General features: G+C 40.9%; 1 protein-coding gene across 1 annotated transcript in view; it reads right to left on the bottom strand.

Moving 5' to 3' along the window:
* Nucleotides 1-7,352, bottom strand: part of LOC136320896 (secretoglobin family 1D member 2-like) — a 181,066-nt gene extending 173,714 nt beyond the window's left edge. Inside the window, exon 1 of the mRNA XM_066254040.1 lies at nucleotides 7,259-7,352. Within this exon, the coding sequence (XP_066110137.1) occupies nucleotides 7,259-7,313 (55 nt within the window). The 5' untranslated portion in view covers nucleotides 7,314-7,352. The remainder of the gene's footprint in view (nucleotides 1-7,258) is intronic.
* Nucleotides 7,353-20,262: the final 12,910 nt, after the last annotated feature.

Genomic DNA, 20,262 nt, shown 5'->3' with positions numbered 1-20,262 from the left:
TGATCGTCAGTGGACACAAGGATTAAAAAGTTTTGGTACATATATACTATAGAATACTACTCAGCCATAAGTAATGATGACATCGGATCATTTACAACAACATGAATGGATCTTGATAACATTATACTGAGTGAAATAAGAAAATCAGAAAAAACTAAGAACTATATGATTCCATACAGAGGTGGGACATAAAAATGAGACTCAGAGACATGGACAAGAGTGTGGGGGTGATGGGTGGGGGGAAAAGAGAGAGGGGCTTGGGGGAGGGAAGGGGCACAAAGAAAACCATTTAGAAGGTGACAGAATACAATTGGAATTTGGGTGATGCGAATGCAGCATAATCAAATGTCAAAATAACCTAGACATGTTTTCTCTGAACATACGTAACCTGATTTATCAATGTTACCTCATTAAAATTAATTTAAATAAATAAATAAATAATGGTTAGGTGTTAGCTGTAGGTTGTTCTATAAGTGTCTTTATCAAGTTCAGGAAAATTCCTCCTGTTCCTGTTTGTTTAGAGTGTTTATCATGGATGGGGCTAGATTTTGTCAAGTGCTTTTCTGCGTCTATTGACTTATCATATGATATTTCTTCGTTAACCTGTTGAAATGGGTCCATTCTTTAATGCTGAGCAAGGTGCGCTCACCTAGGATAAATCCCACTTGGTTGTGATGTGTACTTCTTTTCATACTTTGTCAAATTGGATTTGCTAATATTTTGTTATGGATTTTTTTGTATCTTTGTTTAAGAGAAATATTGGTTTGTAGTTTTCTTTTAGAATCATTGTCTGGCTTTAGTATTAGGGTAATTATGCTTCATAGAATGATTTTGAAAGTATTTTCTCTTCTATTGTCTAATAGAGATTGTGGAAAATTGATATTCATTCCTCAAATGTTTGGAAGAATCGCTGAACCTATGTGAGACTGCTGCTTTGAGGTTTGAAAGGTTATTAATTAAAAATTCAATTTTTAAAATAAATATAGGCCTATTTAAAAAAGAGAGAGAAAGAGGGAGGCTCTGCAGATGCATCCTTTGTCGCTGCTAAACTCAGTCTTTGAGTTTGAATCAGAGTTTCTAAACACAGGCGCTGTCTTCCGCAAAAAAAATCTCAGGAGGCAAATCAAACAGAAAGTTGACACCAGACGTGATCTGACAGGAGGTGTCTGCAACACACCGAGAGTGTTCAGGGGGTTGAAATACAGAACTTGTTCCCATGGGCAGGTCTCTTTCGGCCGTCTCTCAAAAAGCTGCTTTCTAAGAATAGTTTTCTATTTTTTCGTAAAATATACAAAATGAAATTTACCATTTTATCTTGTTAAGTGCACATTCACTGACATGGGTTACAGCACAGTCTCTATTTTACCACCATCCATGTTCACAATCGTCTCGATCAGAGGCCCTAACCATTACCTCACTCCCCTGCCCCATCCTTTCCAACCAAGCATTTGTGGTTGTGTGTCACTTCATCTTCCACCCCATCAGCAGCTCTGAAAGGACACATTCCTGCCTGAGACTCTATCTGTCACTGTTACCACATTAATACCAATAAATGCCCTGCCGTGCCCACCTTGCAGAGCTAGAGAAGTGGCCAAGGAAAGGTCTCCAGGTGACCCCCTGGGGATGCTGGGAGTCTCTGGCTCATGCACAGTCTTGCTGTCCTCCCCAGTTCATGGCTGTCATGGCCTCTACAGTCACGTGGTGCTGCACCCGCAGCAGGGGAGGTGGGGATGGGGACCTCATGGGTTTCCTCGCAGAAATACTCACATTGGTCCTGGACTAAGGCCTGTGTATCACTTGTTTTTGAAATCTTCCCAGTTGATGCTGAGAAGACACACAGCCAGGCTGAAGGCCAGTGGAGGGACATCCTTGGTCACACATCCAATGGCAGTAACAGTCTTTTGGCTTGTGGAGACCCATCAGGACAAAGTGAGACATGACTTGTAAGCTTCCAGGACAATGGCTGCCCATAGGGGTCTCCATGATTGTAAACTCTTAAGCATTTAAAAAATATTAACAATGATTGATAGTGTTTGTTATTGATATTGTTAATTTATGCTAATGTTCCCAAAAGAGCTTTGTCATAAGACTCTTATATCACAAAACAATACAGTGACAACAGAGAGATGAGTATGCCTGCCTGTGATTGTGTGTGCGTGTGTGCGTTTTCTCCTTGTTTGTGTCTCTAGGTGTGTCTGTGCATGTATAATTGTTCATGGTCTGGGTATGTGTTAAAATATGTTTGTGAGGGTGTGTTTAGTGTACAGTGTGACTGTGTATGAAGGTTTATTTTAGGGTGTGAGAGGCAGAGATTGCTTCACCGAGCAGGGGATTACACAGACCTTGCAGACAAGGCTGTCAGCTCTCCTGTGCATGGATAACATAGAAGGAAGGGACCACGATGAGCCCACGAGCAGTGTTGTGACCCAAAGTCATGCATGAGTGAATAGCATGTAAATAGGATGGCTGAGCACAGCGTCTGGGTGAGCAGGGACATGAGATGGAGGGGAGCTGGGGACAGAGTCAGTCCAAACCTGTGTGCCATGTCAGTGGGGGACCTTGTCCTTCCCACACGATTCCAGGCTGCATTTCTCAGGCTGGGCAAAAGCTATGTGACCCTGTGTCCACTGAGCACAGGATGTGGGTGAACACAGAAGGCATTCCAGAAAATAGAGACTAATTTAAGAGGACTGTTCCCCTGTAATCACATTTACTATAAAAGCTTTAAATACAATAGCTAATAGAAGATAACACTTATTTTCTATTTTCTCCACCATATTTTCTATAAATATATAGTTTATTATTAGAGAAAGGGTGTAGGTCTAATAATAAGTCTTCTTAAAACATTTAGAAACACATGATCTTTACTGTTTCAATGTTGCAAAAGGATGTTGGAGGGAAGCTTGGCCGTGGAGGGGCAGGACTCAGTGAACTCTTAGAGTCAGCAGGCAGAGGAGCTAAAGTAGGTTCATAAAGATCCCAATCAGACCCAGACCCTAACGCGAACTTGTCATGTCTCTGCCACAGGGAAAAGACTTTGTAGATGTGATGAATTTAGATTTTGAGTTAGCAAGATGATCTTGAATTTTCTGGTGACCTTTAAATGCTATCTCATATATTCTATATGAAGGAGACAAACAGATTTTCAAACACATAGAAGCAATACAGCAATGTCACCTCAAGGGGCAGAGATAGGAGGGATATGGGTATCAGACAAGGACAGCCATCAGCCCTCAGCTGGAGGCACCAGGGATAGAAGTTCCCCTCGACGTTCCAGAGCCAGCATGGCCTCCTGACACTGTGATTTCAGCAGAGGTTACAGATTTATATTTTATTTTCCACACCTGTAATAAAAAACTTATTTGTAGCCACCAAGTGTGTGGCTGTGTGTCACAGCAACCACTGGAAACCAATCCTGATCTGTGATGTAACCATCATCTGAGTCAGCTGCCTCATTGGACGGGGGCCCATTAGCCTGCATGGGCTCATGGAAGAGGAGTAGGTGGGGAGCCACTCTGCTCATCTAACATGTTCCTCCTGCAGTGAGTGTGGATGGTGTGCATGGAGCTGTCCGCATGTGGATGGACCCCGTGTCTGGGGCTATAGGGAGACCCTAAGGGTAGAAGCAGTAGCCAGGGTGGAGGTGAGTAATGCGCATGTGCAGAGAGCAGGAAGTAAGCGAAGGTTGACCCTGCGGATTCACTACAAGTGGAGAAGTGGACAGAGATCATGTCACACAAGGACATCAGGACATTGACCCCAGGGATGCGGTGAGGATGGAGCAAGGCTTGTGCTGACAATGAGGCACAGTAGCAGCGATGCTGCTAGGTGGGAACCATGTAACTGCCGTCAGACTGTGCTCTCCGCAGTCCGCGCCCCAGAGCAGGCCTTCTCATGCTTTACCCTCAACTGCCCCGCCCTCGGGGCCACGTGACCGGGTAGTCTGTGGGGTCACGCAGGAAGGCACCTGAGCCCGTGTTCTTGCCGGGACCCCTGCACTCAAGTCGCCATGGTACCTGGACGCTGGTCTCCCTACTTTACTCCTGAAACCACCCACAGACCGCTTCATGATGAAACCACCCAACTCAAGCCAGAGACTGTTGGATAAAACAAGACAGGCAGCGAAGCGCAAGAAAAAAATTTATTGAAGCAAGACGTTGAAACCTTCACATTGTCCTGGAAAGATCAGGTCATCATTGAACATCAGGAACCTCACATGGAAGATAGTTACATCTAACTGTTACATTCCTTTAATATTCTAGTCTGAAATAGAAAAAAGATAAAGGGATGTAAGTCATGCTTCCGTGGAGATGACATATTAACACAGACTATACTTCACAACCCAGATGTGGAAGGAACTGCAATCAGCAAAGGGAAAAGGAAGCACCAGGCAGGTAGCCGTGCGTGTGGGGAATTCAATAGTCCTGGTCCAGTCTGCACAGACCATGGGAGTCAGGAGAGAACCATGTCCACACTCTGCAGATAAACCCTGTGTGACCCCAGAGAAGGGCTCAGGTCTCTAGTGGAGCAAGGAGGAGGCTCAGGAGTTGGGCAGAGCAGCCCGGTGTCCTTTCTCTGAGTCACAAGACGAGGACTCCACTTGTCACTGAACAGGAATACGGGACTGAGGGACCAGGATGGGGTGGGAAGGGATGTGGGTTTTTCTGCCTACAGATGTCCCACCTCCAGGGGTGGACATTCCCCACATGGCACATGGACTTCCCACACTGAGAATCCAGCTAGTGAGGACATTTATGTGAAACCTGACTTAATTCTAGGGAAGACATGCTGAGAGACACCTTTACATCTGTGTGATCTCTCCATGAGGACATGATTGAAGTGTTTCAGCTCCACACGGGGCTGCAGAGGACACAGGGAGGGATGCGGTCCCCGGGCTGGGAACCGTGGGGTGAGGTATAGGGGTGACCTCAGCTCTGTGAGAGCTGGCAGAGCCCCCAGCAGCTGCCCCTCCATCCTGACAGAGGTCGGGGCCGGCTCTCTCCCTCTCGCTGTGTCCTCTTCTCCCTCCCAGTCCTCCCGTGAGAGTCCCAAGGACTATGCCACTGAGTGAGGGGTCTGTCCTGCTGGGGGCTAGAATCTCTGGCCCTGCCCCATCACACCCTGTGAGCCTCGCTATTCCTCTCTTCAGGACACCATGGAGAACCTGGTGCCCAGCGAGGTGACCTGAGAAGGACGAACATGCCCAGCGCTGTGTGCAGCCTTAGTCCAGCTCAGCATGTGCCACCTTATCATGGAGCTGATGGGCATGGGCCACTCGATTTGAGGTGAACAGAGAGGTAGCTGAATTCACACCCTGTGTCCCCAGAGCAGCACCCTAACCTCCCTCCTGGCTGTGCTGCTGAGTGGCAGCCTCTATGACAATGAAGATAGAAATTACCAAAGCGCCAAGAACCCTTAGTCTGTTCCAAAGTGAGATGTTATCTATGCATTTCTTCACTGTCAACTTGGCCTCAACAGCTTCTTCAGGGGCATCGTATTTCTGAAGACTGCTTTTGTAGATGGAGGTGGGGATAAAAAACAGTCCTCCTACCTCGGTAACCACATTTGGGCAGACGTCTCCTGCATTTGCTAGAGCAGATGGAAAAAAATAACAAGTCATGTAAAAAAATTTACATTTTCCCTGTGGTGCTGGATCTTGGAACCAGACAGAAACACCTGGGAGTCTATGGTCACATCCCTTAATAGTGCCCAGAACAATGCAAAATCCTGGAAGTAATGACTCACTCAAGATCCCAGAGCAAGCCGCAGAGCTCTGTCTGGAAAGCTAGTTGACCGAACCCTAGTTCAGGTTTATCCTTTGTGAATTACACCTGCCACTCCCAAGACTCTATTGCTTTACTAAAATTCAACTCTCTAGATTTCAAAAATTAAGTTTTGCATGCCAATACAGTGACACCTTCTTTAGCCCGGATATGAAAAGAAAGGAGGTGTTAGTAATGAGTCTTTCAAGTGAATGGCAGTCAAAACTTACCAGAGGTAAGGAAAGGAGACTAAATCTGGAAAGGAGTGAGGAAATCTATTAATGTTAGAAGAGGCTCTTTTGAGACTAAATTAGACTATAGGATTATGTCATTGGATGAAGACTGCCAAAGAGGTTCTGAGAAAAAGACTCTGAGTTTCACACATCTGAAATTATGCACATGTCATGATGGCTCTTGTGTTCTGCACTGATGTATGGAATTCTTAGAGAAGGTGGGAGATGGGAATTGGAGCTTACTACCAACCCCACTGGGATTGTATTGAGACCTGAAGTGACCACGTTCTCTGGTCTAGGTCCTCCACCCCTCCACCAAGCCTTTGTCACCACCTGCTGCACAGAACGTGCCCTACCAGGCTGTGATCGGAACGGACCAGAGAGCAGCTACACGGAGATGGTGAGAGCGTCAGATTGGAGGCCACACGGAGAAACAGCAGGAGGTTCAGAAAGGCAGATGAAAGAGAATGACTCAAAAAGGACTTGGGCCAGTGCCAAGGAAGTGAAGTCACACCAAAATATTGCTGAATAAATGCTCAGAATGAGCCCAGAAATGTAGCAGTTGCCACCTTAAGGATGGCACTGGGGTCTCAAATCCTGGCCAGATGCCTAGAGAAGAAGCACAATGTGTTGGTTGACTGAGGGCTGCCGGTTCTCAGAGCCCACAGGAAGATTGATCATTCGGAGACTCAGAGAACATCGGCTCTTCCTGAACTGAGAACTCTGCAACAGCCCCTCCAGCCTGCACATCGTATGAGTTTGAATCCAGGAGTTCACAGGCTGTGGACTCAACCGGCACCTAAAAGACCCAGGGAAGCAGAACGTTAGACGGGACCTGGAGCTGCCCTCTGACACCCGGCATCTCACTGCTCTGTCAGAGCCACTCTGGGCGGCAGCTGTGAAAAGCAAGGACAACAGGGGACTTGGAGAGATTAAGCATTTGTTCAAGGTCACAGCGCTGCTGAGTGGCAGAGTCATGACTCACAACCAAGTTCCATTACATCATGCTGCTCTGACACGTAGAACACAGACAGGGATGAGGCTTCCAATGAAGAACCCTTAAAACTAGCCTGCCATGATGACTAAGAAAGTTCCAGATCATTAGGAATTGATGCAATGAGCCCTGACGGCTGGGGACTAGTCCACCAGTGGTGTGGAAGGTGTGGATTCTGATCTACTCATGCACTGCCCTTAATAAGTCACCTACTTTAGAGAAGGTTACTTACCAGAGCTACTTGTACTTTAATTACATATGATACTCACCCTCATAGCAGCAAAAGGCCAGAGTGACCAGCAGGACAGACAGGACTGGCTTCATGGTGGACTTTGCTTTGCATTCAGCTTCAGAAAACACTGAGCAATTAGGAGCTGGACTCAGCGGCCTGCAGAGCCCGGGGTTATTTATACCCAGTGAGCCTCGCTGGTCCTGCCCACAAAGGATATGGCAAGTCACCAGGCCGGGCCAGCTTCCTGCCCTAACATCCACTCTGAAGAATGAAGCCATGCTTCAATGTTACAGACTCAAGGGACTTGCTCAACGATCGGCATTGCTAGCACTCTGACATCTCCTTTGCAGCAACACCAAGGTTGGGGATAGAAATGTATACTCAGTGATTGATGGGAAGCCACCTGGGATTTGGCTCCTTAATTCCAGGCCATGTCTGGTTTGCTGATCTCTGTCAGCCCGGTTCTGAGCACAGAGACAAGGGTCAGCAAGTAACCCTGGGTGTGCAGGACTATGAATTAACAAACTACTCAGGTGGGTTAGGGAGCATCTTTAGTGTGAGATGATGCCTGCTGTGCCAGGGCTCCTTTGGCAGTGGAGGGAGAAAAGTCAGTGGGCTGGAGACAATTGTGAAGAAATCAGAGGTGTTTGGTTCCCGAGAGAAACCTGTGACAAGAGGAAGATTAGGACCCCACTCCTAACTTCTACTTAATCTAACGTATCGAGACTATCAAGTGACATTTTATATCAAATCAAAGAAAGTTCCTACTCTTATCTATTGTTTAAAAAATATTGAGAGATTTCAAATCAATTCCAATGCTAAACTGTCCTAATTGATGGATCCACTGGTCAGTTAGGGAGATTCCACATTCTGAGTCCTAATAATCCCAGCAGTACCAGTGCCCACAGGGCCTGTCCTCTGTCTGTCCCCAGCCATGACCAAATGCTCCATGCAAACACCAGGAAGGCACGGCCAGTTCTGAGGAAGACGTTAAGATGTAATGGGTCACAGAGGAGCATTCTGGGAGCCACTCAGGAAGGGGACAATTGTGACAGTAGGAAAAGTTAGGATAAGGGGTCCTGAGGGTACAGCCTGGGTAAAGACAAGACACCATCAGCCAGGAGGCCTGTAGGGACAGGAGCCCATGTCACCCTGAAACACAGGAGTGCCTGGTGCCGGAAGGGAGCTTTGTGACTGGGGATACAGGACAGGCCGAGTCAGGAGGTCCCCATTCTTCTCTGGGAGCCCTGGGGGCAGGCAGGTGGGTCAGTGAGACCCCAGTAAACACTGTGCCCTTGGGCTTTCCTTCTCTGTTTCAGATCTCAGGTCAATGTAACACGGGCTTTTAAAATTATTTATTTCCAAAAATTAGTAAAAATTATTAAATAAGAAAATATTACAAGTGTTGGCAAGGATGTATTTTGTGCAGATGTAATTGGTACAACCAATAAAGAAAGGGCCTGGAGTTCCTAAAAAAATAATAATAGAATTACAAAGTGATGAGTCAAGTTCAGCTCTGAGTACACGTGCCGGGTCTCAAACCCTTACTTGCACACCCATTTATTGCAGCACAATTCACAATGGCCAAGAGCTCGAAGCAGCCCAGGTGTTCATGGACTGATCAGTGGGTAAACAGAGTCAGAGCACACAGATAATGGGATATTGCCCTTATCCCCACAGTAAGGCAGGAAATCCATCACTTGCTGCATCGGGGTGAACGTGGGGGACAGTACACTGCATGACATAAGCCACTCACAAGAAGACAGTAATGTGGGATTCCTACTCATGAGGTTCCTAGAGCAGTCAGATTCACAGAAACAGAACATAGAAACGTGGTTCCAAGGGGCCTGGTGCTGAGGAAACAATTTTCAGTAAAATAAAGTCATCAAGGTAACTGTGAACTGATTAGAGCTGCAATGAACCATCATCACCCTGCATATGGGACTTTGGGAGGCAAAGCTCTATAGATAATAACAGCAGTAATTAATAGAATAGTAATGACTTTTAATGCTAAGTATGGTCAGATAATGTGCAAACATAATTTAGCATATTTCAGCATTTCTACTAATCAATAAGCTATTACACTTCCCATCTTAACTGTTGAGTGTACTAACTTTTAGAAAGTAGGAGACTTGCTCAAACTGGCAGAGTGGGGAGGCCGCTAGGTCGCGCTCAGGCACTGATGTGCAGGATAAAGTACCCAGTGCTACCCAGTCGGGGTGTCTGCTAGTGGGGACGGGTCACATGCAGACGAGGTGAGGACAGTGAAGTCCCAGCTCAGCTGCTCACAGCTCAGGTTCTGCCTCAGTCGAACTCTCTAGTCGATGCTCATTCTAGTTCCTTCATCTGTCTGTTTAACTCATTTATCTTCTTCTCCTTTTCAATTAGATCATTGACTGACAGCAGTGAGCGCTGCCCAGGACGGGAGCACAGACTCTTCTTCACTGCTGGTGGAGTGCAGAGGGTGCAGACACTTTGGAGACAGCTTGGCTGTTCCCTGAGAACAAACGTCCTCGTACCACACAGCCCAGCAACTGCATTTTCTGAGAGCAAAGGTCCCACCCGGCATGTGAGGCTGAGCTGGGGAAGGTTGTGTGTGTCTGGACATAAGGGTACATGGGATGTCTGGGTACTTTCTGCTCAATGTTGCTGTGAACTTAAAACTACTCTGAAAATAAAAACTAATAAAAAAAAGATGGCAAACATTTTGTTGAAAACATTCTCTTCAAACAAGAGGGAACGTCAAATATAAAATCAATCCATGAATTTATCATGATACAGATATAGTCAATCTACCGTCAGAGAAATCTTAGATAATGTACTGAGAAAAACTGTCACAACAGATGAAAGTTCACGATATAACTGAACACAGGATCAGCGGGGAACACCCACCCATCCTTGCCTGTAACCCTGCACCACTGCGTGGCGGACAGAAACCATGACACCATGGCAACCGGAACTCTAGCAGCAACAGAAATGTACTGAAGGTCACACACTTACTGAAACATGCACACCTTGAAGGACAGAACCATAAAACTTACTCACAGATAGAACAAGGGATCTAGAAACACCAAGGCTCACACCTTGTTCCTGAAGAAACAGTAGAAAAGGTGAAGAGTCCTGTGTTCTCAGATATTCTGCAGTTTCAATCCCCCCCCCTTCAGAATCCCAATGGGTCAGTTTTACACTTTGTATTGAATTGTGAACTGCTGTTTGGTTCTTTCAAATTTAGAACATTACCTTATTGAGTTGTGAAGAAGAGTCCAATTTTAGGACCAGACTACCTGGATTAAAGCTGAGCTCTGGACCTTTCTACCTGTAGAGTCTTCAAAAACGTGCTGACTCTCTCTGCCTGAATTTCATCATCTGTAAACAAAGGTGATATCATGGATTCTGTGTTAGGATAAATATATTAATTTAGGGAAATGCTCAGCAACTTATCTGGCAGTAAATGTCAGCTATTAAAATTATGCAACAATATGAAACTATAAGTAATAAGTCAAACAGATAAATCACCTTATCCTTAAGGGCAAATATGAGACTGAATCTCACCAATTCTGCCAGGGAGGGAACAGTTTACCTGGGAGCTAACACCGCCTGCTTCTGAATTGGCTCTGGTTCCACTGGAGCTTCTCTTAGGTAAAATAAGATCATTGCCTTTCAGTCACTTAATTAACTGATTTATGATTACATTGATGTGACTGCTCTTGGGACTTTATTATGCTAACCTCTGGATATTGGAACTCGGAATCCATGAAGTTAGTGGGTGGGGATAGATATCTTCCATCCCAAAACACAGGATCTCTGAACTCCTGTCCTCAGCGGGATGCACTGCTGACACATGTGTTTTGGCTACTGATGAAATCCCAAGGCTCCTCTAGCTCAGTCTCTAACTGGTTAGCAGGTACGTGGCGATGGATGACAGGGGAGAAACCAGAAGAATGCAGGAGAGGGCGGCCTGTAATGTCTGCGATCTTACACTCAAGTCACTGACCTCTGGGTTTCGTAATGAGGAAGGAAGTGTTGACTTAGACAAATCATAAATGTAGCCCCTTTTATCAGTTCCCTGAAACAAACTTGCAGCACCAGCAAGATGAATGGGATATGTGAATAGTCAAGGACCGACAGGCTAACCTCCTCTCCTACCCTCTCTCCTCACCTCCCACCCCCGGAGAAACAAAAGTCATGTAGGTCTGCAGATGAAGAAGTCAAAGATCAGGCACTTGTCACATGAAAACTAAAGCTTTAAAGGAATATTAGACTCAGAAAAAACTAATTTGGAAGAGTTTGTGCTTTGGTGCTACTAACCCCATTCGTGCCTGGGTGTCTGTTATCCTCCCCTTGAGGTCATTTCCTGCTACATGGACACATTTCAGGCCTCACCTCTGGGTGTTGATGACCTCGTATATACTTTCACAATTTCTGTCTTCTGGTGACACTTGTTGTCATTCCCTGTGGTGACCAACTTTTTTACAATGAAAAGGAGAACAAAAATAAATTGAAGAAAATAATATTATAAATAAAAGAAACATTTTATTCATTGCAACAATAATACACTATAATATGATAAATGCATAATAAAAACATTTCTAATATTTTATATTGTTATTATGCTTACATGCTTATTAATTTTTAATAATTGTAAGAAAAAAGTACTCATTTAATAAAACTAAATATCAAACAAAACCACTAATTTGGAGTGATATTCATGTGTATTTATTATTATCTAACTTAAAAAGTTTGTTTTATGCAACTATTTAATCAAAATGCATTATTAATAGGTATAATTTGTGTTAGATTTTCACTTTAAAACTCAAATTTCAAGAAAATACTTTTATATAAAATTTTATGTATTTGTAAATTATTAAATAATGAATCAATGAAACATAATTTGTGCTTACTTGCCTAGAATTGATATTTCACTGAAAAAGAAATAATGGTGAGTCTACTATGTTGTATGTGCCGTATTGTGTTTCCATAAGAAGTACTCAAAGCCACTAGCACCTTGGTATAGCACAGGCTTTCTCAAGGTCTCCTGTGCAGAGCACATGTGTCTCGTAATCTCATCTTGCTGCACGGAACTGATCATTCAGGAATTTTCATGTCAAATACAAATACGTCACATCACATGCAAAGGATTGACTATTCATTGATCAAATACAGACATTTACAGATTGGTCTTCGAATATAAAAAATGAGAACATGTAGGAGGACACTCTTTGAGGGATGACACAACTAACAAAAGAAGGACTGTCCTCCCTAAAGGAGGATGATTGGACACCTTACATTTCCTACCTCCCTGTCATAACCATCATTTTTCCATTGATCAAGAGAAATGCTATACACATCATCTGTCAGATCCTACATAACACTGACTCTGCACATACAACTCTAGGCTCAAAAAAACACAATTAAGCAATACTTTGTGGCACATACATTTTTTTATGGATACTATTTATTGGCGTCCTTGCTTAAACAACATAAAAAAGGACCTAATTTAGCCATATCAAATAAGTCACTAAAAATAATTTTGGTCACTTCTCACCCTTAGGTTAAGATTAGGTGTAAAAACAATTTGGAACAATTGATCACAATGACATTTTTGGCCAATACTCTAAAGAAATACTTTTAATCAATTGACATCAGTATCACAAACTTATCTTTTCTGCATCTGCACATTCATGTGACAACTGTTTTCAGAATTAAAATGTCTAAGAATGAAACCTCATTTTAATAAAAAAAAATACTATCCATGGATAGATTGAATCAGAATCAGGCCTCATTCAACTCATTAAGAGATATGTTTATCACAACATCTTACTACATACATTTAAAAAGCTTGAGATTTCAAAATATGTGTTTGGGAGTGACGTCAGAGTAATAGTGCCATGAAGGGTGCTCCCGATCTCTCCCCTTGAAATGTCAACACATTCAACAACTAAACACAGAGAAAAAATCTCTGGAGCACCTGAAATATACACACACCAGACAAAGGTAAAATTGGGTAAAAATGTGGCTGAATATATAATCCACTCTGAAGGAAATAAGATGGAGAATGGGGCATTTTGCTTTCATCACTGACCTGAGGAAGGGGCATTTTTGTTTGGATTCGAGGGAAGTGGAGAGACTGAGATAGAGGGGAAGGAGCTGAGTTAGGGTAGGTGCTCAAACTAAAGAAAGAACACACCAGCTCTGCCTGAAATCATGGACACTGGGCACACATGGGCAGTGGGCTCCACCTAAAATTACCAGTGGAGGGTGCCCACGTGGGCCAATGCATCTTTGTGCATTCCTGGATTCACCATCACTGCCTTGTGCAAGCGGCTCTACCTAGCTTCACTGTCACTGGGCACGCAGGCCAGAGTGCTTAGTCTGAGATTATCAGCACTAGGCACCATTGTGGGCCATTGCCAGCATCCTTGAAGATTCCTGGCTCCACAATCATCAGCATGGGGCATGTGCATGGGTCAAAAGCTTTAGCCTGAGGCTGCCCATGCTGGGTGCCTCTGTGGACTGATACCAGTGTCTCTGTGCATTCCCGGGTCTAAGATTACAAGCGCTGGGGGCCTGAGTGGGCAGATGCAGGCATCCGTGTGCATTGCTGGAGTTGTAGGAACTGGACACACACAGGGCTGACTGTGAGCTACCAAACAGCATAAGAGGAAGAAAAACGTGGAGATTAGACACACGATGCATTGAGGCATGCTGGACCTGCCTGCCGGCACATAGAATATTGCCTATGGTAGCAGAAAGGCACTTGCTCAGAGATCTGCACCCTGCCCTGCTTGTTTTTGTTAGTGGCTCTCAATGATGCCCAGAATTGTGCTTTGAGCGGTACTGGAGGAAGGACCTGGCTGCACATAGGCACTCTTGCTCTGCAGTCAGTGGCTGAGGCAGACCACACAGCTAAGTTTCCAGGCTGCTAGCTCTGGTGTAAGAGACATGGGGAACGGCACCTGGAAAACTGAGACTGCCATTGCTACAGTAATAAAATTGCAAAGCCCTAACAAGCCCTACCTACAAAAGAATCTGAGACCCCGCCTACATCTTTGCCCCAGAGAAACAACAGCAGATTTCTTCCCAAAAACCCCACAGAAAAAAAAAACTTGTAGTATAGTGCCACCTTCCCAAAAAAATGAAGAAGTTACTTCTCAAAACCGGGAAAAAATTACATTTTTATAAGGCTTTTTGTCATTTTGGTCATTTTCTTCTCCTTTCCTTTTTCTTTTCTCTTTTTCCTTTTTTTTTCATTTTGAACTTTATTATCCATAGTTGTTATATTTTCCATTCTTGTTTTTTGTGAGGGTTTCATTTCAGAAATATTTTTTGTTTATTTGGGAGATTATTTGGGTGTTCTTTTTTTGTTGTTCCATTTTTTCTCTTTTCCCACTTCTCACTTATTCTCCTTTCTCTTTTTTTTCTCTCCTCAAATCATTTCTTACTATCAAATTATTATATTTTGTACTCATATTTTTTGTGTGCATTCAGCTTTTTTTTACTTCATTTTTCCACTTTTTAATCATTTTTCCTCAGTTCCTGTTCTGTGTTCTCTATAGTTTCTGTTCCACTTATCATTACAAAATTTTCATTTTATCACTGTATCATTTCCCTTTTTATTTTATTTTTTAATTATCTCCTACTAGTGTTATTAACAATACCACTTTCAAATGCCACTAAGAAAAAAGAAATAAAATATTATGGATACAAAAGATAGAGAGGTAGTTCAGATAGATAATAAAAAATGTCTAGAAAAAAATTTCAATTACATGAAAAACTTGGAGTGAAATGACAGGGAATTTAAAATTGAAGTCCTAAAAATACTCAATAAAATATAAGAACACTCTGAAAGGCAATTTAGAGAGCTCAAAAAACAATGTAATGAACTAAAAGAATACATTACAGCCTGACCTGTGGTGGCGCAGTGGATAAAGCGTCAACCTGGAAACACTGAGGTTGCCGGTTCGAAACCCTGGGCTTGCCTGGTCAAGGCGCATATGGGAGTTGATGCTTCCTGCTCCTCCCCCTTCTCTCTCTCTCTCTCTCTCCTCTCTATAATGAATAAATAAAATCTAAAAAAAAAAAAAAAGAATACATTACAAAGGAAATTGAAACTAAAAACTATCTCAAACAGAGATGAAAAACTTAATACATGAACTAAGAACAAGGGAACAAGCTTAGCTAATAGAACAGGACAGATAGAGGAGAGTATTAGTGACATAGAAGACAGAAACTACAGATACTACAGAGAGAAGAGGAGAGAGACTCACAAATTAAAAAAAAAAGGAAAGGCATACAAGAATTGTCTGACTCTATCAGAAAGAGCAACATAAGAATAATGGGTATATCAGAAAGACTAGAGAGAGAAAAAGAATGGAGAACATATTCAAACAAATAATTGATGAGAACTTCCCAAGATCGTGAAACAAATTAGAGCCTTGAATTCAAAAATCAAACAGAACACTGAGTTACCTTAACCCAAACAAACCTACATCGTAATGAAATTTTCACAAATCAATGACTAAGAAAAATTACTCACGGCAGCCAGGAAAAGAAGAGTACAACATATATAGGATGGCCCACTAGGCTATCATCAGATTTCTGAGCAGAAACTCTAAAAGCCAGAAGTGAGTGGACCCCAATATTCAAAGTACTGAAAGATAGAAACTTCCAGCCAAGAATACTATATTCATCAAAACTATTTTTTAAATATGAAAGGGAAATAAAAACATTCACAGATATAAAGAAAATGAGGGAATTTATCACCAGGAAAGACTCACTTCAGAAAATATTAAAGGGGATTATTTGACCAGATACTAAGAACAAAACAAAACAAAGTCACAAGTAAAAGCTTCAATGAGATCACAGTAAAAACAAGAATAATCTGTGACAATAAAAAGAAAAAAGGGGAGAAGGCAACAATTAGCAGAAGCAAAGGAGGATGGAGTCCAGAAGCACTCATGAGAAAATGGAATACAATGAATATGAGATATATCCTTTTAATTGCCTAATGGTAACCACCCCTGAAAATACCACTACTGAAATACATGGTTTAAAAACCAAACAAAAGCAAATGACAGAAGAACAAAAAAGAAGAATCAAACGAAAAACAGAGCTATCAGAAAGCAATATATAATATGACAATAAGAAACTCTGAAGTGCCAATAATTACATTAAATGTAAATGGATTGAACTCACCAATAAAAAGATAGAGTAGCAGAGTGGATCAAAAAAAATTCAACTGTATGCTGCCTTCAAGAAACATATCTAAGCTATAAGGATAAAAAATGATTCAAACTGTATGGTTGGAAAACGATTCTCCAAGCAAACAATATCCAAACTAAAGCATGTGTAGCTATATTCATATCTAACAGTGCTGAATATAAGACAAAAAGGTAATCAGAGACAAAGATGATCATTTCATAATGATAAAGGGGAAATTGATTCAAAAAGACATAACACTTCTTAACATATATGAACCAAACCAAGAAGCACCAAAGTATATAAGACATCTACTAACTGATGTAAAAATAAAAACTGACAAAAATACAATCATACTTGGAAACCTCAATACACCACTGACACCTCTAGATCATTCATACAAACAGAAAATCAATAAAGAAATATTGGTCTTAAACAAAACATTAGAACAATTGGATATGACAGACATCTACAGGACATTTCATCCCAAAACGCTGAAGTATACATTTTTCTTCAGTGTACATGGAACATTCTCAAGAACTGACCATGTGTTGGGCCACAAAATTAACATCAACTAATTCAGAAAAATTGAAATTCTTTGGAGCAAATTCTCTGACCTTAAACTTTGAAACTAGAACTCAACTTCAAAAAAGAAGTAAACAAACCCACAAAAATATTGAAATTAAATACTATACTTTGAAAAAATGAGTGGGTCAAAGCCAAATAAAAGCAGAGATCAAAAGATATACAGACAAATGAAAATGACAACACAATATATCAGAATCTCTGGAATACAGCAAAAGCAGTAATAAGAGGTACGTTTGTATCACTATAGGCTTATATGTACAAACAAAAAAAAGCCCAAGTAAACAACTTAACATCATGTCTTAAGGAACTAGAAAAAAAAAAAGAACAAAGGCAACCCAAAACCAACAGAAAAAAAAGAAATAATAAAAATCAGAGCAGAAATAAATGAAATAGAAAAAAGAAAAACTATAAAAAAAATCAATAAAAAAGGAGCTGGTTCTTTGAAAAAGTCAACAAAATAGACAAACCCTTGGCAAGACTCACTAAGGAAAAGAGAAAGAACTCATATAAACAAAATCCAAAAAGAAAGAGGAGAAATCACCACAGATATCATAGATATACAAAGAATTATCATAGAATACTATGAAAAACTATATTCCACCAAATTTAACAAATAGAAGAAATGGATAAATTCCTAGAACAATACAATTTTCCTAGACTGAATCATGATGAAGTAGAAAGCCTAAAGTAAACAGACCTATAAGCGAGGAGGTAATAAAAATAACTATCAAAAACCTCAAAAAAATAAGTCCAAGGCTAGAGTGCTATACTAGTAAATTCTATCAAACATTCAAAGAAGATTTAGTTCTTATTCTACTTAAATCTTCCAAAAAATTGGAGAAGAAACAATAGTTCCAAACACATTTTATAAGGCCAACATAACCCTTATACCAAAACCTGGCAAAGACAACACACACAAAAAGAAAACTACAGAGAAATATCTCTAATAAATACAGATGCAAAAATCTTTAAAAAAAAATACTAGCAAGTCAAATAAACATTAAAAAAAATTTCACCATAATCAAGTGAAATTTATCCCAGAATAACAAGGATGGTTCTGCATACCTAAAAAACAATTAACAATATACAAAACAAAGAACAAAAGCCATAGGATCCTGTCAATATATGCAGAAAAAGCATTTGATAAAATACAACATCATTTTATCTTTAAAATACTCAACAAAATAGGTATACAAAAAAAAATCTCAACATAATAAAGGCCATTTATGACAAACCATCAGCTAACATCATATTAAATGGCAGTCGGTGAACAACTAAGGTGTTGCAACAAGGAACTGGTGATTGATGTTTCTCATTTCTCTTTGTTCCTTTCAGTCTGTCCCTATCCATCCCTCTCTCTGACTCTCTCTCTCTGTCCCTGTAAAAAAAAAAAAAAAAAAAAGACGCAATAAAATGGAAAAATATTTTCTATTCTTAGATAAGAAGAATAAAAATAGTTAAAGTGACCATATTACCCAAAGCAATATATAAATTTAATGCTATTTCCATCAAAATTCCAATGTCATTTTTAAAAGAAATGAAACAAAAAAAAATCATCAAGTTTATATGAAACCATAAAAACCCCTGAAGGAAAAAAAAAAAAACCCTGAGGAGCCAAAGTAATCCTAAGGGGAAAAGAAAAAAATGAAGCTGGGGGCATTACAGTAACTGACTTCAAATTATACTGCAGAGCCATGATAATCAAAACAGCATGGTATTGGCAGTAAAATAGACACTCAGACCAATGGAACAGAATAGAGAGTCCAGAAATAAAACCACATATATATGGTCAAATCATCTTTGAAAAAGAAGACAAAAACACACAATGGAGAAAAGAAAGCCTCTTCAGTAAATGGTGCTGGAAAAACTGGAAAGCCACATGCAAAAGAATGAAATTCGAATACCGTTTGTGTCCTTTTACAAAACTAATTCAAAATGGATCAAAGACTGCAATGTAAGATCTGAAACAGTAAATTACATAGAAAAAAAACATAGGTACAAGGGAAGTGAAGGCAAAGATAAATAAATGCGACTACATCAGACTAAGAAGCTTTCGCACAGCAAGAGAAACTGACAACAAAACAAACAGACAGTCAACTAAGGTGAGATGATATTTTCAAACAACAGCTCAGATAAGGGCCTAATATCCAAAATATACAATAAACTCATAAAACTTTACAACAAACAAACAATCCAATAAAAAATGGGAAGAGATCATGAACAAACACTTCTCCCAAGAGGAAATACAAATGGCCAAAAGATATATGAAAAGATGCTCATCTTCACTAGCTATTAGAGAAATGCAAATCAAGACTACAATGAGATATCACCTCACACCTCTTAGATTAACTTGTATCAACAAGACAGATAATAACAAGTACTGGAGAGGCTGTGGAGAAAAAGGAATCCTCATTCACTGTTGCTGGGAATGTAAAGTAGTACAACCATTAAGGAAGAAAGTATGGTGGCTCCTCAAAAAATTAAGAATAGAAGTACCAAATGACCCAGCAATTCCTCTACTGGGTATATACCACCAAAACTCAAAAACATTGGTACATAAAGATACATGCAGCCCAATGTTCATTGCAGCATTGTTCACAGTGGCCAAGACATAGAAACAACCAAGAAGACCTTCATCAGAATATTGGAAAAGGGAGATGTGGTACATATATACTATGAAATACTGCTCAGCCATAAGAAATGATGACATAGGGCCAGATGGACCTTGATAACATTATACTGAGTAAAAAACGTAAATCAGAAAAAACTAAGAACAGTATGATTCCATACATAGGTGGGACACAAAATTGAGACTCATGGACATAGATAAAAGTGCAGTGGATACACGGGGAGGGGAAGGGAGGAGAGGGATGTAATGTGGGAGGGGAGGGGCACAAAAAACATCTAATAAAAGGTGACAGAGGACAATTTGATTTTGGGAGATTGGTATACAACATAATCGAATGTCAACATGATCTGGAGATGTTTTCTCTAAATCTATGTACTCTAGTTGATCAATGTCACCCCATTAAAATTAATTGTCTATAAGATTATAAAATTGAAAGAAGGTACAGGAAAGAAGAACTGGTACATATATACAATGGAATACTACACAGCCATAAGAAACGATGACAGTGACATTTATGACAACATGGATGGACCTTGAAAATGTTATACTGAGTGATATAAGTAAATCTAAAAAGCTAACAACTGTGTGATTTCACACATAGGTGGCATATAAAACTGAGACTCATC

Source organism: Saccopteryx bilineata, chromosome 1 (genome assembly GCF_036850765.1).
Source record: "Saccopteryx bilineata isolate mSacBil1 chromosome 1, mSacBil1_pri_phased_curated, whole genome shotgun sequence".
Taxonomy (NCBI): Eukaryota; Metazoa; Chordata; class Mammalia; order Chiroptera; family Emballonuridae; genus Saccopteryx; species Saccopteryx bilineata.
This window is presented reverse-complemented; position numbering and strand designations above follow the sequence as displayed.